We start from the raw sequence: 23476 nt of genomic DNA on the forward strand, positions 1-23476 counted from the left end.
ACAATTTACATAACTTTTCTTTTTTGTTTCATTTTCATCCAATAACAATTTTAAATTGTGAGCAATAAATAAAAAAAGCGAAAATAATTCTCTGTTTGTTTTTCGTTGTTTCGTTTTTTTTCTTCTTTTTTCAATATTGCTTTTCGATTAATTAAACACTTACTTGTGCTGGGGCGTGGCTGATAATGGCACCTCAATACTGTGTGATGGCTTGCGTCTGTCTCCACCCATGTCGGCTAAACGTGCAAAATCTGTATCCTGATCGGCTAAGCGTGCTGAGCGTCGCGATTCAAGCAGACGCACTTCTTCCAAGCGTTTCTTCAATTCAATGGGTTCCTGCAATGAGACAAAGTGTAATGTAAGTTATATTGTAATGTTAAAACAATAGTGGTATAATAAAAATAGTTATTGAACTACTATATAAGTATAAGGAGAAAACGACATGACTAGTTGGTGTTAAAGGTTAGGTGAGGTTGAAAAAGTGGGGCAGATATTAATCCGCCCCATGCCACTATGGACATACACCTACGCCAGTAATCAACTTGTTATGCGCTCTAAAAACTATAAAGTAAACTCTAACAAGTAAAAAGCATTAAGTTCGGCCGTGCCGAACTTTGGATACCCACCACCTCGGGTGTATATGTAAACCACCTTCCATCAAAATTCGGTGAAAATTGCATACCTTATGTCCCATAGCAGTTATATCGAAATATGTTCCGATTTCGACTAAATAAAAATAAGTACAGTAGCTATATCTAAAAACTAAACCGATCTGAACAATATACGACACGGATGTCGAAAAGCCTAACAAAAGTCTCTGTGTCATATTTCAGTGAAATCGTATTATAAATGCGCCTTTTATGCGACCAAGACTTTAAAACGAGATATCGGTCTATATGGCAGCTATATCCAAATCTGGACCGATTTGGGCCTAATTAAAAAAAAATGTTGAAGAGCCTAACACAACTCACTGTTCCAAAATTTCAGCAAAATCGGACAATAAATGCGCCCTTTATGGGCCTAAAACCTTAAATCGAGATATCGGTCTATATGGCAGCTATAAACAAATCTGAACCGATCAGGGCCAAATTGAAGAAGGATGTCGAAGGGCTTAAGACAACTCACTGTCCCAATTTTCAGCAAAATCGGATAATAAATGCGCCTTTTATGGGCCTAAAACCTTAAATCGAGATATCGGTCTATATGGCAGCTATAAACAAATCTGAAACGATCAGGGCCAAATTGGAGAAAGATATCGAGGGGCCTAAGACAACTCACTGTCCCAAATTTCAGCAAAATCGGATAATAAATGCGCCTTTTATGAACCTAAAACCTTAAATAGAGACATCGGTCTATATGGCAGCTATATCCAAATCTGAACTGATCAGGGCCAAATTAAAGGAAGATATCGAGGGACTTAAGACAACTCACTGTCCGAAATTTCAGTAAAATCGGATAATAAATGCGCCTTTTATGGGCCTAAAACCTCAAATCGAGACATCGGTCTATATGGCAGCAATATCCAAATCTGGACCGATCTGGGCGATATTAACGAAGGATGTCGAAGGGCCTAAGACAACTCACTGTTCCAAATTTCAGCAAAATCAGACAATAAATGCGCCTTTATGGGCCTAAAACCTTAAATTGAGACAGCGGTCTATATGGCAGCTATATCCAAATGTGAAACGATCAGGGCCTAATTGAAGAAGTATGTCGAGGAGCCTAACACAACTCACTGTCCTAAATTTCAGCAAAATCGGATAATAAATGTGGCTTTTATGGAACTAAGACCCTAAATCGGAGGATCGGTCTATATGGCAGTTATATCCAAATGTAAACCGATCTGGGCCAAATTGACGAAGGATGTCGAAGGGCTTAAGGCAACTCACTGTCCCAAATAAATGTGGCCTCTATGGGCCCAAAAACCTTAAATCGAGACACCGGTCTATATGACAGCTACAATATATCCAAATCTGAACTGATCACGGCCAAATTTAAAAAAGATGTCGAAGGGCCTAAGACAACTCACTGTCCCAAATTTCAGCAAAATCGGATAATATTCTATGGGCCTAAGACCCTAAATCGGTGGATGGGTATAAAAACAACAAGTAAAAGCGTACTATGTTCGGCCGGGCCGAATCTTATATACCCTCCACCATGGATCGCATTTGTCGAGTTCTTTTTCAGGCATCTGTTCTTAGGCAAAACAGGATATAAGAAAAGATTTGCTCTGCTATTAGAGCGATATCAAGATATGGTCCGGTTTGGACCACAATTAAATTATATGTTGGAGACCTGTGTAAAATGTCAGCCAATTCGAATAAGAATTGCACCCTTTGGGGGCTCCAGAAGTAAAATAGAGAGAACGATTTATATGGGATCTGTATCGGGCTATAGACCGATTTAGACCATAATAAACACGTATGTTGATGGTCATGAGAGAATCCGTCGTACAAAATTTCAGGCAAATTGGATAATAATTGCGACCTATAGAGGCTCAAGAAGTCAAGATTCCAGATCGGTTTATATGACAGCTATATCAGGTTATGAACCGATTTGAACCATACTTGGCACAGTTGTTGAATGTAAGAATAAAATACGTCATGCAAAAATTCAGCCAAATCGGATAGAAATTGCGCCCTCTAGAAGCTCAAGAAGTCCAGTCCTCAGATCTGTTTCTATGACAGATATATCAGGTTATGGACCGATTTGAACCATACTTGACACAGTTATTGGATATCATCACAAAATACTACGTGGAAAAATTTATTCCAATCGTTCTTATCCGATTGGAATAAATTTTTCCACGTAGTATTTTGTGATGATATCCAATAACTGTGTCAAGTATGGTTCAAATCGGTGCGCTCTCTAGAGGCTTAAGAAGTCAAGACCCAAGATCGGTTTATATGACAGCTATATCAGGTTAGGGACCGATTTGAACCATACTTAGCACAGTTATTGGATATCATAACAAAACACGTCGTGCAAAATTTCATTCTAATCGGATAAGAATTGCGCTCTCTAGAGCCTTAAGAAGTCAAGACCCAAGATCGGTTTATATGGCAGCTATATCAAAACATGGACCGATATGGCCCATTTACAACCAACCAACCGACCTACACAAATAAGAAGTATTTGTGCAAAATTTCAAGCGGATGGCTTTACTCCTTCGAAAGTTAGCCTGCTTTCGACAGACAGACGACGAACAATAATATATGTACTTTATGGGGTTTTAGTCGAATATTTCGAGGATTTACAAACAGAATGACAAAATTAGTATACCCCCATCCTATTGTGGAGGGTATAATAAATCTTAACAATAGTGCATCATACCATTTATGTTGGAGAGTGAAAAAGAGCAATTTCTAAAACATCTCAACTAGTGTGAACAGATGAGATGTTTTTCAAAACGTCATGAGGAAAACGAGTCAATGAAGACATAGCATTAGTGTTTCCAATGTTATAATGCAAAGCATTTAGCGGGAAGAGCGTCTTTTTTATCTATAACCTAGCTAATCCGCTAGACTTGGTAAATAAAACAACCCAATTGTCTCCTTAGTTTGCAATATTGCTTCAATATTTTGTAAACAACAATACATCATATCGTATTTTGTTTTTAGTCCCAAATCACTTTTCGTTATCAGGGAAAAAGTTGAATACATTTTTATCTCTGGATTTGCCAAAGTGCCGATAATATTACAAATAAAATCTAAAGGTTGTTTGGTTTCGCTTTGGCGTTTTCAATGACAAAATTTCAATGACCGATAACATTGTCCACACCAAACGAGTATTTATTTTAAGAAATATTTTTGTTTTTACAAATCGATAAGGTGAAAGGAGAAAATTTTCGATTTTTTTCTACGATCAAGAGAAAATAATTGCCGTGTTATATTTTAGTACTTTATAACGGAAATGCCTATACTGTTATCCCCTAATATCGATAACTATTCTTGGGACAACTTTGCCCAGGAGTTTTATTTTCGGAACATTCAACTTGCACTGGATAGGACTAAAATAAAACATATTCAATGTGTATACAGAGTGGCTGGCACGATCAAACCAGAAAGCTCATTATATTGTTTACAGGACGCCAAAAGCATTTGCTTCCGAGTTTATTTAGAAAGAAAGTTATTTGTGATGGAGTTCAAGCCTAATATTGTGTTTGAGATTTGTTGGTTGGAAAATCACAATAGGCTATTGTTGGCGAACTCAAACACCTCAAAGTGAACAAAATGTGTGAGTATCATGATAAACATCATTAAAATTATGCTGGCAGTGTTGTTAAACGCCATGGTGGTGGTTCAAAAAAAAAACCGCAACTACCCCTGAAATGATTTGGCAAGTGAAGGTTCGAATTCAACGAAATACAAGCAGTAGTGGCAAACAAATGTTTAAATATATAAAAAATATACCGTGAAAGGATGCAACATACGTCAAGATGTATGCAACACACATATATTGACCAAAGAAAAGATCAAAGCAGTTGCTGCGCTTTCATAAACGTGGTGCATTGCTGGATAAAGTGTTTTCTGGCGAAAACAATTTCCCAATTGGTCAACTCCCCTAAGGAGTTTGAATAGCTAACTGAGCGCACGTACGAGATCAACCGAAATAATTTTCCATCTCAAGTGATGGTTGGGGCAGCTGAAACCGCCATTGGCCGCTCCTCCAAATGTCTTCATCGAGGCTGGCATCCAATCAAATGCGACTTATTATCAAAAACACTGCTTTGGAGTCGAGGTACGCAAACATTTCTGTCGTAGATTATTGACGAGCCAATAAGATTCGGCACCATAACACATAGCACGTGTAAACCAAGAATGACTATAAACTCATGTTCGGCACTTCCTTGTGTCCTCACAGTGGCTGCCTGATAATAAGCCAGATGCCAATGCGGTAAAAATTTTCTATTAAGGCTTCATTTTTATACCCTCTACCATAGAATGGGGGTATATGAACTTCGTCATTCCGTTTGTAACACATCGAAAAATCGGTCTAAGAACCTATAAACGTATATATTATGTGTCCCCGAGGCATTTCAAGTCGATCTAGCCACGTCCGTCCGTCTGTCTGTCTGAGTAAAGCTAGACGCTTGCAATATACTTCCGATCTACTACCGATCTCGGATATTGACTGGCGGAGCACCCTAAGATTATTTGGCTGAAATTCCTAAAGTTGTATTTTTTTCAAACTACCTTCACAAGCTCAATGATATGGGGCCTCCCTTTTACAACCGAGTCCAAACGGCGTGCCGCAGTGCGACACCTCTTTGGAGAGAGGTTTTACATGGCAAATGGGAGGTAAAAACCGCCGCTAAAAGTTTTTTTTCTGATAGTCTCGCCAGGATTCGAACCCAGGCGTTCGGCATTATAGGAGGACATGCTAACCTCTGCGCTACGGCGGCCTCCTAAGAGAAACCATAAGACAAACCTGCGTGCCCAATTTCGGGAGGATCGGTTAACAAATCACCAAAACATTGCAATATTAGTTAAAACCGGACGAAAATAGATGTGGGAGCTATATCTGAATCCAAACCGATGCTGATGAATGTCCGTACATATAAGAGAGATAAAATAAACTTTCGAGTTGAATTTAGTCAGAATCCGCTAACAATGGACCAAATTATGGCAGAATTGGTTAAAATCGGCGGATGTCACCGTGGCGCGGAGATTAGAATGTCCGCCGAACGCCTGGCTTCATATCCCACCCTGAACATCCGCAAATTTTAAGCGGCCATTATCCCCTTACTAATGCTGGCTACATTTGTGAGGTATTCTGTCATGTTAAAACTTCTCTAACAAGCAGTCCCTTATCATTGAGCTTAAACTATAATCGGATTGCACTCATTGCCATGGGAGAAGTAACTCTTGCTTCCTAAATTCAGTAGTAGTTAAAATCGAATGAAACACATATATGGGAGCTATATCTAAATCCAAGCTGATTTCAACCAAAACTGGACCACAGTCATAAAAGTAGACATTGTTCAAAATTTTCCAAAATCTAAATCGAAGAAGAAAGTGATTCTAAGTCGATCGGTATACTTATCAATGGGTCTACCTTTATCCCAAATAATTTTGTGTGAATTTATTATTTGAGTACGTCATTGCCTAAAATATCGCCGTGCCGTTCATTCAATTTTAAGGCACATCAAGTGTAACCCTGCAATTTTTTGTATGCCATTGATTTTGATTTTAATTTCCATTCGAATGTCCATTGAAGTCGACTAGCCATAAACCTACTGCGACCCAGTTTCAGTTTGCGTTTTTTGTTTTTCCTTCCTCTCATCCATCTCTGAGCCCTTTTTCAGTTATTCTTTTCGTTTTGTTTTATTTTTAACACCAATTACACTCGATATGGATAGTTGAGTTTTGTATTGGGCGGCCCAAGTAAATATTTGCTTTCTTTATGACTCTTGGCACACTTGGTTGGGGTTGCATGGTATGGTATGAGAAGGTTTGGCTTGGGTGGAGTGGGGTGGGGTTGGCTGTTGGCTATTTCATTTGCTGCTGATGGTTATAAGGAAACCCTTAAGCTGGCAGTGGTGTTGAGAAAACGCACACACCGAGGCACATGATAAGTACTTTTTTGCAGCAGCAGCTAGTTGTGTTGGTGTTGGTGTTTGATTGTGTTGGAACATTTCAAAGTGACCCAGTTTCGGGCCCACATTGCAAAAAAGCAGGTCACCTCCCATGACCTTGTCATTTTTGCAAGTACAAAGCATTTATGCTATACATACACAACGAACAAACAATGTTTGTACATACATACATACATACACACAATTTATGCTGCCATGTTGCTCATTAAAAATCTGCCCTGCTGCCAACTGGCAACAACAATGCTGCCATTCATTCTTTCCATTCAGCAATTGGCTCTAAGGGGTCATTTGGCCAAAAAAAAAAAAAAAAAAACAAAATGACCACCACAATTCATGCTGCCCCAAAGAAAGGACTTGGGCATGTGGACTCTCCGTTTTTTGGGGGTTTCTTTGCATGATCGTTTTATATAAACTGGAAAATCCACATACAGTGATTTGAATAGTCCACTTGTTTGTTATTTTTTTGTTTTTGCCAATGACTTCCCTCTTTGATTAATTGGCCAATTAGTATTATATTTTCTGATAACAGCTACTTTCGGTAGATGTTAGCATTTAAAAGCAGCTGAATACACTTTGCACCATTTCGGTGATTATTGCTTTATTTATTTGTGCTCAACTATGGGATGACATTAACCAAATTTCGAACTAATGAGTGGTGGTGCTGCTGGTGGTATCATACTCAATGCCTAGGTGGGTGACGGAGAGGAGATGGTCTTTCAAAATGTGTTAAACTAAAGCAGGTTTGGTCGAATAATTTATGATAATAAACCTCTTCGCTATTAAACAAGCGGAATGTGTTGAAAACGAAATCAGAAATCCATTTTGAAATAAATAAAGTATAACGTGACTTGAGTATAAGTGGATTTCGCTTTTTTAAGCGTTAGACAGACACTTACTTTGCTTATAACAAACTAACCAGAAGTGACAGATAAATTCACCAACCTCTTTAAATTCTAAATGCAGAGAGAGAGAGAGAGAGAGAGAGAGATAATACCAATGACGAATAACATTTTATACAATGAAAACAATAGCTAGTGTTTAGAACAAAATATGCAACATGTCTCAAATAGAAGATCTAAATCGATTACTGCAGCAAGACGTCAAATCAAATTGCAGCGGTATCAGGTTATAAACCTATTTGGACCACACTTGGTATACATATTGGAAGTAAAAACAAGTAAACAGGCATTAAGTTCGGCCGGGCCGAACTTAGCATACCCACCACCTCGGATATATATGTAAACCCCCTTTCGTCACAAACCGATGAGAATTGGTTAACTTATGCATCCAAATTCGGCACGGGCATTGAGTGCTCTTATAAATATAAGTCACTCTTGAATGTTGTATTTCAAACTTCAACACAAATAAATATTTTATGAGCTTCAGACCCTTAACCGGACCCTATATGACAGCTATATCTAAATACAGTCCGATCTGAATCATATCTAGGTCGGATGGCGGGTGGCCTAAAAGTACTCGCTGTTTCAAACTGGATAAAAAATAATGCTTTTATGGGCTTCAGACCCTTTATCGGGAGATCGGTCAATATGGCAGTTATATCTTAATATAGTCCGATCCAAACCATATTTGGGGCGGATGTCGGGAGACCTTCACCTACCCACTGTTTCAAATTTCAGCGAAATCGGGTAATGAATAGGACTTTTATGGGCTTCAGCCTCTTAATCGGGAGATCGGTCTATATGACAGCTATATCTAAATATAGTCCGATCTGGACCAAACCAAGGTTAGATGTCGGAAGACCTAAAACTACCCACTGTTTCAAATTTCAGCGAAATCGGATAAAAACTAAAGCTTTTATGGGCTTCAGACCCTTTATCGGCAGATCGGTCTATATGGCAGCTATATCTAAATATAGATATGTTAAAAAATAAAACTTTATGGCCTGCAGACCCTTTATCGGGAGATCGGTCTATATGGCGGCTATAACTATACATAGTCCGATCTGAACCATACTAAGGTCAGATGTCGGGAAGCTTAAAATAACCCACTGTTTCAAATTTCAGCGAAATTGGGCAATAAATAAAGCTTTTATGGGCTTCAGACCCCTTATCGGCAGATCGGTGTATATGGCAGGTATATCTAAATAAAGTCCCATCTGAACCATATTTTGGTCAGATGTCGGGAGACTTAAAACTACCCACTGTTTCAAATTTCAGCGAAGTCGGTTAAAAAAATTAAGCTTTTATGGGCTTTAGACCCCTTATCAGCAAATCGGTCTATATGGCAGCTATATCTTAATATAATCGGATCTGAACCAAATATGGGTCCTATGTTGGGAGGCCTAAAACTACTCACTGTTTTAAATTTCAGCGAAATCGGTTAAAAAATAAAGCTTTTATGGGCTTCAGACCCATTATCGGCAGATCGGTCTATATGGCGGCTCTATCTAAATATAGTCCGATCTGAACCATATTTGGGTCCTATGTTAGGAGGCCTAAAACTACTCACTGTTTCAAATTTCAGCGAAATCTGTGAAAAAATAAAGCTTTATGGGCTCCAGACCCTTTGTCGGGAGATCGGCCTATATGGCAGCTATATCTAAATATAGCCCGATCTGAACCATACTTAGGTCAGATGTCAGGAAGGCTTAAAATAACCCACTGTTTTAAATTTCAGCGAAATCGGTTAAAGAGAAAAGCTTTTATGGGCTTCAGACCCTTTATCGGCAGATCGGTCTATATGGCAGCTATATCTATATATAGTCCGATCTGAACCATATCTGGGTCCGAAGTTGAGAGGCCTAAAACTACCCACTGTTTCAAATTTCAGCGACGATCCAAAATATATATACTTTGTAGGGTCGGAAATTGATATTTCGATGTGTTGCAAACGTGATGACTAAATGAATATACCCCCTATCCTACGGTGGTGGGTATAAAAACACCTTGTGAAAATTTCAGCCAATCGGATTTATTTATAATCCCAACGATTGGAAGCCACAGAAAATACAGAAAATTTCTACGTGCATAATTTCAACCAAATCGGGTGGTAATTGTGCCTTCTAGAGGCTCAAGAAGTCAAATCTGGAGATCGGTTTACATGGTAGCTATATCAGGTTATAAAACTATTTGAAGCATACTTGGTAGAGTTATTGCAAGTTATCAAAAAACACTATATGAAAAATTTCAGCCAATGATTTCATCGCATGAGAATTGCGCCCTCTAGAGGCTCAAGAAATCAACAGCTATATCAAAATATACACCGAAATAGCCCATTTACAATCCCAACGGTTGGAAGTCACAGAAAATTTTAACGTGCAAAATTTCAACCAAATCGGGTAGTAATTGCTGAGGCTTCAGAAGTCAAATCTGGAGATCGTTTTAGATGGCAGCTGTATCAAAATATGAACGGAAATGGCCTAGGAAGTATTTGTGCAAAATTTCAAATGCCCAGCCTTATTCCTCGAAAGTTTGCGTGCTTTGGACAGACGGACGGACATTGCGCCAATTGACTTTGAATGTCAAGACGATAAATACATATACTTTGTTGGGACTCTGATCAACATTTTAATGTGGTACAAACGGAGTGACGAAATAAGTATAATCCCATCCCATGGTAAAAGGAACAACGCTTCTTAAATAAGAATATTGTGAGAATCTTAGCAAAATAGAGACATTCCATTTACTGAATATGCAGGGCACCCTGACAAGAACGAAGTAAGGTCGGAACCGGATCCTTCCAAAGGCAAAAGAGCTTGGCAATCTTTTGTAATTTAAAGCAAGAGCACATGCACGAGCACAAGCACAAGCACTTGCAAAGTGTCTCCTATTTCTGGATGTTACAAAACCATACCATATTCCACATTAGTGGTATAGGGTATAGAAACATAACACCCGATTTTGTTGCAATCGTTTAATTTAACAAACTTATGAATATTAATTAGACAAGCTAATATACATAGGTATCGTCATTGAAATGATCACTGAATCATTTCCGAAAATAACCCAGTTCCAACTCTAAGCGTGTTCAAGAGCGTATGATGTGTTTTCGCAATGTCTTGCAAATCAAGTTATACAAATATTTATAACATTAGAAAACATTAAACCTCTAAGATTGGCTATCCACTCCAGAGACTTATCGGAATTAGCGATCGACAATTATAAATAGACAAAAGCAAGACTCAGCTTGATTTAAAGAATTTAACACCCTTAAGATTTTGTAAACAAACTTTTTTCAGCCTTGAGCATCTAAAGACATTCTAGTAACAGCATGAGTATCTGATTTGAAGAAGACAGCAATAATTTTTTTGCTAAAACAACAAACATTTTGTGTTGAATGCAGACGGTAAAAAGTTTAAAGTATGCTGGTATCAGCATAGAGAGCATTTCTAATCTCATAAGTACATCAAGTAAGGTCTAGTCAAGAGCGCCCCGGTAGCCAAGTTGGTACATGCTTTGATTACCATTGCAGGGATCGTGGGTTCCATTTCCACCATTGACTTCGGTCTATCGCTCCTGTGGAATCACAATAAGTATAAGTAATGGTCTAAGTGAGTCTGTTAAAAGACTGCCTCTCTAAACATACCTAACCTAAGGTCTAATTGAGTCCTTATTATAGAATAAAAATCATCTTTTAAATATTCCGAACCATAACAATATGGGTCTCTAATGAAAGATATTAGGGAAAAGATTACGAAGGTGTGTCGGGATCACAGGGACGCTGACATCCGCACCGCAGGCAGGCCTGGAGACGATGCTCGATATGCAACCCATTGGGTCCTATATTTGGAACTGCGCCGCCAGGGTCGCGCTTAGACTGAGAGAGCTCGGCATGCTGAAGGAGGATGATTGCGTCCAAAGTTCGAGTCTGGGTGTTATGGATACGGAGTGTAGACTAAGGTGGATCCTCCGACTACCTGGCACCAGTGCCGACTGGAGTGAGGGCATTCGCGATTTGTTTTCCTGAGTGGGGCGAATGGAGGGCGGATGGTGTACTTGACGAGGATGAGACCTCGATCTACACAAATGGCTACAAGATGGAGTCAGGGACTGGATTAGGGGTCTACTCTGATGCACTCAATATCAATAAGTCTCTGAGACAACCGGCATTGGGTGTTTTATTTGAGGTCTACATATGTGTGCAAAATTTCACAAAAATCGGACCAGATGTAGATATAGCCCCCATATATATCTTTTATCCGATATTGACTTTTAAAGCTGTGGAAGCCACAATTTTAGTCTGATGTCTACATATGTGCGCAAAATTTCATAAAAATCGGTTCAGATTTAGATATAGCTCCCATATATATGTTTTTCCTCCAATATGGAGTTTTAAGGCTGTAGAAGGCACAATTTTGGTCCGATTTTTAAAACATTTCGTATGAGTTGTTGTGTTTGAACTTGTCATATGTGTGCAACATTTCGTCAAAATAGGTCCAGATTTAGATATAGATCCCATATATATTTTTCATCCGATATGGAATTTTCAGGCTGTAGCTGCCGCAATTTTGGTCCGATCTTTATAAAATTTTGCATGAAACGTTTTATTTGACGTCCCAATACGTGCGAAAGATTTCATTAAAATCGGTTCAGATTTAGATATAGCTCCCATATATATTTTTCATCCGATATGAAATTTTCAGGCTGTAGCTGCCACAATTTTGGTCCAATCTACATAAAATTTAGCATGAAACGTTTTATTTGACGTCCCAATACGTGCGTAAAATGTCATTAAAATCGGTTCAGATTTAGATATAGCTCCCATATATATATATATTTTATCTTATATGGACTTTTAAGGCTGTAGAAGCCTCATTTTTGTTCAATCTTTACAAAATTATGCATGAGGTGTTCTATTGAACGTCTTAATATGTGTGCTAAATTTTGTCCAAATCGGCACAGATTTAGATATAGCTCTCATATATATATTTCATCCGATATGGAGTTTTAAGGCTGTAGAAGACACAATTTTAGTCCGATCTCAACGAGGCGTTTAATTTGACGTCCCAATACGTGTGCAAAATTTCATAAAATTCGGTTTCGATTTAGACATGCTACTCCCATAGATATTTTTTATGCGATATGACAATATTTAAAAAGGTATGCAAAATTAAAGTCTGACTAGATTTGGAGATAAGTTTTATATAATAAAAGCAGTACGTAAACTAGGTGGTGTAGGGTATTATATAGTCGGCCACGCCCGACTTTTGCCTTTCATTACTGGTTTTGGAATGCTAGAGGGTATAGGTGAAAGATTAAAACCTATGTGAAAGATTAAAACCAAAAGTCAATGAGCTAATTGGGCCCTATCAATGCGGCTTTAGACAAATCCACCCTGGACCAGATATTCACACTGCGCCAAATCCTGGAAAAGACCCGAGAAGGACAAATCAACACCTACCATCTCGTTGTTGACTACAAAGCCGCCTTCGATACTCCTTTACGTTGAAAGGTATTTCAAGCCATGTCTGAGTTTGGTGTCCCTTGCTGACACGCGTTCCTCAGTAAGAATAGGAAAGAATCTCTTCGAACCATTCAATACCAAACGAGGTTTCAGACAAGGAGACAGCCTATCGTATGATCTCATTAATATCCTCCTGGAGAAGATTATACGAGATGCAGATGTGAATAGACATGGCACACTAATCACAAGAGAACAAATGCTACTCGCCTATGCCGACGATATCGATATCATAGGTCGGTAACCGAAAGTAGTAACTGCAGCCTTTGAAAGAATCGAAAGAGAGTCAGTGAAAATGGGTCTGGCAGTAAATGGAGATAAGACGAAATGGATGGTTTCAGCCCCCAAAAAGCTTGGAACAACCGAGCAGATAAGCAAATGGAGAAAGTTGGACACCACAACTTTGAGACAGTCAGTAACTTTATCTACCTCGGCACCGTCGTAACCGAAACGAATGACACCAGTTTTGAGATAAAGCGAAGAATAATACTGGCAAACAGATGCTACTTTGGACTAAGTAAGCAGTTTAGAAACAAGGCCACCTCTCGAGAGACGAAGATTACGCTATACAAGACACTGACACTACCCGTGTTGTTATATGGTTCTGAAGCATGGGTACTTGTGAAAGCAGATGAGGCATTGCTTGGAGTATTTGAGAGAAAGATTCTTCGTAAAATATATGGACCAGTTTGCGTTAATGGAGAATATAGGCGATGTATGAACCACAAGCTGTATGGCGACGATGCATCAAAATACAACGCCTGCGTTGGCTAGGTCATGTTGTCAAAATGGATGAAGAAGCTCCAGCAGAGAAGTCTTTTGAAGGCAAACACGGTGGTACACGCAAACCGGGAAGACCAAAAGTCCAATGGAAAGATCAAGTTGTGGGAGACACCTCCAAACTTGGTGTCATAGACTTTAGCATGAGCGCAGTAGATCGAGGCGCTTAGAACGCTATCCTTCGTTCGGCTAGTGGAACAAATATTCTGTCATAGCCAATTAAAGTAAATTAAAGTAAGAGGGTATAGGTACCTTTAATTTATTTTGTAGTTTTAATATTGGTCACTTTTAAATAAAATCCTGGCTAAGTGGCTGATGGAAACTATATCAGATTGTGAACCGATGTAGACCATTCTTGTCATTGTTATTGGAAGTCAAAACAAAACACATCAAGCAAATTTCAGTCAAATTGAATAGGAAATGCGCCATCTAGACGCTAAAATGCGCCCTCTACAGACTCTGTATCTTCTATTGGGTTGCCCAAAAAGTAATTGCGAACTTTTTAAAAGAAAGTAAATGCATTTTTAATAAAGCTTATAATGAAATTTTATTCAAATATACTTTTTTTACACTTTTTTTCTAAAGCAAACTAAAAGTAACAGCTGATAACTGACAGAAGAAAGAATGCAATTACAGAGTCACAAGCTGTGAAAAAATTTATCAGCGCCGACTATATGAAAAATCCGCAATTACTTTTTGCGCAACCCAATAGTATCGGGTTATAGACCGATTCGGACACGTACTTTTAAGGTCATGGGAGAAGCCGTTGTACAAAATTTCAGTCAAATCGGATAATAATTACGCCCTCTGGAGGCTCAAGAAGTCATGATTCAAGATCCATACTATACACAGTTTTTGAAAGTCATACCAAAACGCTTCGTGCAAAATGTCAGCGAAATCGGATAAGAATTGTGCCCTCTAGTGGCTCAAGAAGTCAAGATCCAAGATCGGTTTATATGCCAACTATATCAGATTCTATACCGATTTACGCCATACTATGCACAGTTTTTGGAGGTCATACCAAAACGCGTCGTTCAAAATTTCAACCAAATCGGATTGAAATTGAGCCCTCTAGGGGCTCAATAAGTCAAGACCCCAGATAGGTTTATATGGCAGCTATATCCGGTTATGGACCGATTTCAGCCATACTCAGCACAGTTGTTTGAAGTCACAATAAAACACTTCATGCAAAATTTCAGAGAAATCGGATAAGAATTGTGCCCTCTAGTGGCTCAAGAAGTCAAGATCCAAGATCGGTTTATATGGCAGCTATGTTAAAACATGGACCGATATAGCCTATTTACAATCCCAACCTTCCTACACTGATAAGAAGTATTTGTGCAAAATTTCAAGAAGCTAGCTTTACTCCTTCGAAAGTTGGCGTGCTTTCGACCTACAGACGGACGGACAGACGGGCGGATGGACAGATGGGCGGACGGACAGACATGGCTAGATCGACTTAAAATGTCAGGACGATCAAGAATATATACACTTTGAGGTCTTAGACGAATATTTCGAGGAGTTACAAACAAAATGACGAAATTAGTATACCCCCATCCTATGGTGGAGGGTTTAAAAATTGTGGACTGTTAGAATTGAAAAGAAAGGTTTTTTGAGTAAAATACACAAACATTTGTTTCACTGAATTTTTGGTTCTAGCATTTCGATCTGTGATGCAAACAACATCCCCTTTTAAACAAAAATTGCATATCAGTTGGCACAGAAATACAAAATTCTACTATACTTTTTTTATAATGAAAATTAATAAGTTTTTAAAACGGCATGCTAAATCAACCGAATTTTCCTATGGTATGCGAGAAACTTCATTAATATATAAAATATAATAAATTATAATCACCTTTTTGTATAGGTTTTTGTATGCCACCAGAAAATAGGCCACTACAAACAGTTTTTTAGCCTTTTTTTCTGTTCGACGAAGATTTATTTCGTTTCTGCCCAGTTAATAATTAATTTATTATGTTTTTGTTTTATTAAAAAAAATATGGAATGACCAACAATGTCTTTCTTTTTTATGTTTTGTGGTTAATTAATAAATTTATATATAGATTATATATATAAATATTTATTTTTTTTTAATTTGGTATTTATCAATACTTTGTTGTTGTTGTTGTTGTTGCTGTAGCTTTTCACAAGGTAATCACACACAGAGATTTAATACACAAAAATTTCTCTTTTTCCACCTCAAAAAGAATGGGCGAGTGCGAGAGAACGATAAAGAGAGGGGGAGGGGCGCTTAAGAAGCTTTTGTTTTAGTTCCCTTTTTTTTTGGTTTAGTAAAACTTCAAATTGCACTTTCCTTCACACACCTAGATTTTTTAATGTTGCACTTGCAAATTTTTCATTTAGTTTATTTTAGAGATTTTCTTATTTTTTGCAAAAAAATATATTTTTGTTTTTGTATTCTTGGTTATTTTTTGTTGTGTTTAATGAACTTTTTCTTGCTCTTGGTTTTTAGGCACAAGCAAATTTATTTGTTTTTCTTTTTTTTTGTAGGTAGGTATATTTTTCCTCTTCAAAATTTCATTTGTGGGGATTTTCTTTACAATTTTATCTCTTTTTTTGCTTGTTTTCGTTTTGTTGGTGCGGCAATTGTTGTTGTTGTTTTTGTCAGATCATTTAAAATTTGTTTTGTGTTGTTTTTGTTGCTTTATTTGGATGTTATTGCCGATGATGTTGTTGTAGTTGTTGCTGTTGTTTTATTCACATCTTTTCACTTTTGTAGGCCATAAAAGTGGCTCGTATTTGAACATAAACCCGCACAAACGTACACACACACACCGAGAGTTATTTACACACACACACACGCACAGTGAGATGCAAACACAGCGCAGCCACAATGACACTGAATCATTGAATTCTTTTCAGCTTCTTCTTAGTTTTATTTTCTTTTTTTTTTTTTGATTTTCTTGTTGGTCTTGTGTTGCTGTCGCTGGTGCTTCTTCTTTTTCTTTCACTTTGGTTGTTGTTGTTGTTTTTGTATTATTTTCTTTTATTCTTTTGTTATTTTTATACACAAATTTGTAGGTAGGTTGCTCGGTTCGATTGTTGGTTGGTTGGTTGGTAGGTTGGCTGGTGAGAGGAGAATCTGTTTTTTTCTTCTTTTTGGTTTTTATGCTTTTGTTTTTGTTTTAAATGAATTTTTTGTGTTTATTTTTAATTCTTATGTTTGTTATTGCATTTGCGTTTGATGCTCTTGTTGGCGGTGTGAATTTGACCAGCTTGTTTTTGTTTTTTGCTTTGTTATTGTTGCTGCGGACATTCCGTCTTTAACGGCGCTAGGTAGGCTGACTGCATTTCGCTTGGCATATGTCGTCAGGCTGCTGACGTTTGGGCATACGCAGCTCAAGAAGTCAGCGGTATGGAAGGTGGACTTAAACAGCCACTGCTGCCACTTCTTCTGTTGACAACGGACACTGTCTTCTAGTCTTGAGCTATCGAAACAGTTTGTCGGGGGTGTTGTGGATGTTGTAGAACAGTTTGGGGCAAATGAGGTGACAGCTGACCGTAATCGACAATTGGGCACACATTTGTTGAACGTGCGTTAATTGGGCACAATAAACCGGCCGGTAACGGCATTTATGGCGATTGACAAATTGCCGGGGCCAATGAAAATGGCAAAAACAAAAAAATTACTCTTTAGGCACAGCACAGCACAGCAATCACTTGCACACACTTAGCCACATACACACACACGCACATACACTATGTTGTAGAGCGACAATCAGATGGGATTGTGTTTCACTTTTATTTCCGCTCACTTTTTTAAAGGCCATACACATAACGGTTCATCAGCTTTATCTATGTAGGTACATATTCTGTTTCTTCAGAATTTTTGCAAATATTTACACTTTTGCATGTTTACACTTTTTACATGTTTTAGAGAACGAACGTATATAGACAGACATACTCTAACAAAATTTGTATTCACGACAATGTCGTCATATTTTTTTGTAGTCAACTTTGGAGTTGTCGATTCTTTTCAACTTTCTTTCTTTCTTTCAACGATTATCCAGCCCGTGTCAATAGTACTGATGAGATGATGACGTTACACACTCTTTTGTTTCAAAACACTCGCTCACGGAGCTACTACCGGAAAGCAAAGAAACACACACACGCATCCAATCACTCATTCACTGACTTTTGGTAGGCAGTCCTATGGGCTTTTGGTTTTCTTTTCTTTTTTTTTAATTTTGTTTTGCCAAAACGTTTTGGCTTTTCTTTTGTTTAAATCCCAACTCCTCAACAACACACTGTTGCGGAAAAACGAACGAACGTTCTTTCTTTGTTTTGCGTTGCGTTTGGTTGGTTGGTTGGTTTGGCTTTTTGGCTTAACCGCTGCTAATAATGTCTGATGATGTCTACGGTTCGCGCGCGCATTCAAGAATGATTCTTACGTTTCACATACAACAAACAAACCGAGCCAGTGGCACTTTTCGAAGCGACTTTGACGCTGGCTGCGACGACGCCGTCAAGCATTGAGGGTCTCACTGGCTAGAACAAAAACATTGGCAGTCACCGAGCAGCTCTCTACTCATGGCTAGATAATGATACACTTGTATGTATGTCGCAGCACTACACACTCAGGCGGCAGCTTGGCAGAGGACGGATGGATGGATTGAGGAGACTCTTTGTGTGACGACTAGCTGGCAACGAATGCAAGCAAAACTCACAACAGAGAATAGAAACAATAAAAACACATAGATACTGCACATACCCTCACACACGCGCGCACGCATGCACTAGCAAAACCACTGAGCTATTCTCGCCATTATCTCCCAACAACAGGCAAAGGAATAGAAATCAAGCAGGCTGGGTCGGTTGCTCGTTTGGGGTTTTCGATTCTGTCTGTCTATTTTTTTTGTTTTCGGTTTTTTCGCAGTGTTTTGTGTTGAGTTGTTAACGTTTGCTTGATGTCTGACTGCGTTTCGCGTTGTTGTTGTAGTTTATGGTGCTTTCGTTCGGTTTTGTTGTACTGCAAAATGAGTTGTTGGTTTGGTTTTTACTCTTTCGCTCAACACTCACTCTCTCACACGTTAACTCTCTATTCAAAATTCTCTGTTTACAATTCTCTTTGAGTGCTTTTGGGTAAATAAATGCACATAGGGAAAATTCTCATACATGTGTGTACTTGCTGCAGTTGAAGTACTATGTTAAATGAGATGGTGCGAGCGACGGCGGTGGTGGTTTCCCATTTTTCAAGTGGCTTTTTGTACTTTCCGCAAGTTAATACTCATCCAAGCAGAGCGATTCAATGCAACCAATGTTGCCTATTGAGCGGTTTTCTTGTGTATATTCTTTTTTTTTAACTTGAACTTCGTAATTTGAGTCTCATTATTCCGAAGCAAAAAGTTGTCAATTCCTTTTTTTGGATTTTCGTTAAACTTTTTAAGCCAGTAATGGGCACACTGACACAGTTGAAAATATTAAATTATGTACATAAGTATGAGGGTCAGTAAATACCGACCAATCAACCAAGTATGGGTCGACCGAATGAGGGCACGCGAGTTGTTTACAATGTTCGTGTGCTTCTGTTCGTTTTTCTTTGCCTGCGGGCATAGAAATTTATGCGTGGTTGTGTTTCGTTGCCCATGTATGTTTTAAATCCACCACCATAGGTTGGGGAATTGTACTAGTCCCGTTATTCCGTTTGTAACACTTCGAAATATTGTCCTGGTACCCTATGACGTACTGAATTTTATATATATATTAGCACGTCCGCCTACGACGTTGAACATATGGGTTCAAATCCTGGCGACAATATCAAAAAAAATTTCATCGTGTTAAGACAAAAATGTATTTTTTAAGACTGACAGACAGACGGACATGGATTCGGAGCGAATCGAGGTCCTCCCAAAGACCATTTTACGCTTATGGCCCCCATATACAATACATACATACATACAATACATCATAAAGACAGTATATTATCATAAAAGGTCCATGGGGTTAAAACAAGTAGTGATATGCACATGAGTAATTTTTCACTCTCGAGACAAAAAAATTATTCACGCAAGACTTTTTTTACTCACGTTCACGCACGACTTTTTTCATTACGACTCACGTGCACTCACGCTCACGAGACAAAAATTTCTCTCACGAAAAAATCACGATGCACTAAAAAAAACGACTCACAAAAATCGTGCGAATCACGATTGGAAAAATATTTTTGAAGCGAATAATATTTTTTTTTTTACAAACGTCGGCGAAATGTAAGCGAAAAAGTTGTACTCTGCTTATATTATAGTGGGGAAAATACCAAACAAAATTATATCAGCAATTATATTGGTGTAAATGGTTGTGAAAGCAGAACAGATTACCAACCCTGTCGTGATTTTGTTATGTGTCGTCAGGGCTCAGCCGGAATTCAAACCTGGACACGCAGAGCAACAGCAGAGCCTTTGCCGTTGCCTAGCCTTCAAAACCATCAATACAACTTACAAAACAGTTACAAACAAGTTACAAGCGAAAATGCCTACTAAACTATTATGAAATTCGACGGACTCTTTTCTTTGTCAGAACACAAACAAAAATCAAACAACAACACACAACAAATACAACAGTATTGAAGCGGAGTTGATTCGGCCCATTTCGTGAGCATTCACTTACATTTGTACATTTGTTGAAATTGTGCGTAATTTATCCTGACGCAGCGACATGTCGCTACTATTTTGCTCTAGAACTCACTATCACTCGTACGGAATGTGTTCACATTATCTTGTCCCGATCCACCTGCATGTCGGTTTTGGTTTTTTCTGGGTTGGACGGCTTCCCAGACTCTGGGTGCATATAAACTATTACTACCTCGTAATATTCAACTTCCAATGATTTTAATGGTTAGTCTATGTGGTGATCCGGATTGTTAAGGGGGTCAGTATGGCTTTTGGTGTCATAACGGGACACATTGGGCTACGAGCTCATTTTTGCAAAATATGTGCGGCAAGTGATAGCATTTGTGGGGCATGTGGGGAAGAAGATGAGACGTTGGAGCATTTCCTATGTCATTGCCCGGCTTTCGCGGCTAACAGACACCGGTACAATACCAGAACTGAACCAACTTAGGCGAGTGGTTTAGGAAAGCAATTAAGGACTTTGTAAGTAGCGCGGAATCCCTAACTTAAAATGTTCTTTTCCGAGGTAACATATTACAGCGCATAACAAGGCGAAGAATGGCTTATATATATGTCTATAGTGGCATGGGGCGCATTAATATCTGCACCCTCTTTTCAACTTTACCTAACCTAATGGTTGGCATATCACAAACGAAGAGAGTTATTTATGTTGTTGCATAGGTATACTCTTGAGTTCGAAATTTTTAAATATCGTGATCAAGATTTTTCTGACTTTATTAAAGAGAAATTAAAACTAAAAATTTTATGGTAATCACAAATTTTTCGGATATTAGATGAACGTACGGTCACAACGTTGCAGATTGACCAATAGTGTGCCTCTCAGCCTTTTCTTTAGAGCAAAAATTTTTTCTTTTTTTTCTTTTTGAAAACAATTCGTCTAGAAAACAGATGTAAAAACTTTCAAACAGGTACATATGATGTTGGAAGTTTTAAACTGAGTTACATATACAGTGACTCACATAAGTATTCGTTTTTATGTTTTCTTTAAATATATTAGGTTTTTTGTAATCCTATGAACATTTTAGTAAAAATGTTTTTATCGGTATGAGCAAAGAAGTGTATAAGGAAGCGAACTATGCAAAAAAAAAAAAAATTAAAAAAAACTTCATTGTATTATTTCTAAGGATGAAAAAAAATTAAGTTGAGTCGTGTTTAGAATAGCGAGCGTTGTCAAAAAAATTATTGGGATATGCCTAGGGAATCGCTGAAAATAAATAATGTAAATGAAATAGTTAAGTATGATGGTAATTCAATAACGATTTGGGGTTATATGTCGGCATAAGAAGTTGGAAATAAAGTATATATTGATGGAAAAATGGACGCCAAAATGCATTTAAACATTTTAATGTTAAATCTTTCCTCGATCGCTGGTAAAATGAGTTTCCAAGATAAAGAATTTATTTTCCACGAAGATAACGACCCCACCAACACATCATCGGATGTCAAAATGAGGCTTATTTACCACACAAATTATCTCAAAACACCACCGCAATGTCCGGGCACCAACCCGATGGAACATCTTTGGTCGCATTTAAAAACTCAAATTGGACAACTTGGAATTTCATCTAGGTTTATTGCAATATTAGTCCAAATCGGACGAACATATATATGGCAGCTATATCCAAATCTGAATCAATATTTTAAAATTTCAATAGGCGATCGGATGAAAATTGCGGCCTGTACACAAATTAACATGGGCACACGGACAGATAGACAGAAGGACATAGCTAAATCAGGAAGTGATTTTGAGTCGATCGCCATACTTATCAATGAGTCTATCTCTCTTCCTTCTGTGGGTTACAAACAAATACACCAAATTATAATACCCTGTACCACTTTAGTGGTGTAGGGTATGAAAACAGAAAAACGAATACTTATGTGAGTCACTAGAAGTTTGTATACTCAAAATTCATTTCGCATACTATAAATATTGACAACACTGCTTATGAGCCAAATCAGCCAGGCCTCCGGGCTTGTTTACTATAATCTCGCGAAATGAAACGAGGTTAAATTTGCACTCTTCTGGCCTTGTACTGAATTTCTGAGACTCTGAGATACGCACACCAACACAGCAACTGTGTGGAAATAACTCATGAGCAAAAACGGTGACGGCAGCATAACACAGTCGGCCACAGCAAAGACGAATGCACCCAAAGCAAAGTGCAGAGCGGAGCATAGCAGTGACGACGGATAATGCGCCGTGCGAACACACTCAATCAAGCGGAATTTGGAACAAAGAGGCAGCCACAAAGCCATAAAGTATTTCATGATGTGACATAGATACCAACAAAATGCAGTCGAGTGCTATTTGGCAACAGATTGCAAAATAAATGTCATTAACAAAATGAATTGCATTTGGTTGATTTTTGAATAACGACCAAAAAGGCAAACAAACAGCTACCCAATGAAATCTATTTTAAATGCCCTGGGTATGTGGATTTTGTGAATTTTCTTCATTGGCTTTTGGGCCTTTGCCGTATGTACCCACCACATACACAGCACTCAGCAGGGGAGCTCACTGCTGTAGTGGGTGTAGTGCTCTTGAGTGAAATAAGCTTTTGGGAGCTTCTCTTCTCGTTCGAAGTTTGTTTTGCAGCCATGGCGATGGTCGATGTGTTTGAGTGGGGCTTAAGCTTGTGTCTTTTGCCAGACCCCCTCCCCCAAATGAAAAGTGAAATTTATACCCAACCACTGTGTGTACAAGTATTTCGTTTGTTATACAATATTTACATTCTCTCTCGCAAGCTTTAAATGCCGTCGCTCTCCTTTTTTATTTTTTGATTGGAACTCTTTCTATTGGGATGACCGCTATTTTGAGCGCCCCAACTCTCTCGCTCGCTGCTATTGATTTACCCCAGTTAATGCGCGCTCTCTGTTGTTGTTACTCGTCACTATAATGATTATAATGTTATGGATGATGATGATGACGACGGCGGCGATGATGTATCTTTTGTGCTTGTGTGTTTTGTTGTTGGGTATTTTTGTTTTGGTTTTCTTCGATGGGTTTGTGTTGGTGTGGTGGCGATGG

The 23476-nt window shown here is 38.3% G+C and overlaps 1 protein-coding gene across 2 annotated transcripts in view; it reads right to left on the reverse strand.

Annotated features, from left to right (window-relative positions):
* LOC106084263 (LIM domain-containing protein A) overlaps positions 1-23476 on the reverse strand; it is a 906287-nt gene that overhangs the window by 315705 nt on the left and 567106 nt on the right. For both annotated transcript variants that reach the window (XM_059363496.1, XM_059363495.1), the window contains one exon: positions 164-336. In XM_059363496.1, coding sequence (XP_059219479.1) covers positions 164-336 — 173 coding nt within the window. The remainder of the gene's footprint in view (positions 1-163; positions 337-23476) is intronic.

Source organism: Stomoxys calcitrans, chromosome 2 (assembly GCF_963082655.1).
Source record: "Stomoxys calcitrans chromosome 2, idStoCalc2.1, whole genome shotgun sequence".
Classification (NCBI taxonomy): domain Eukaryota; kingdom Metazoa; phylum Arthropoda; class Insecta; order Diptera; family Muscidae; genus Stomoxys; species Stomoxys calcitrans.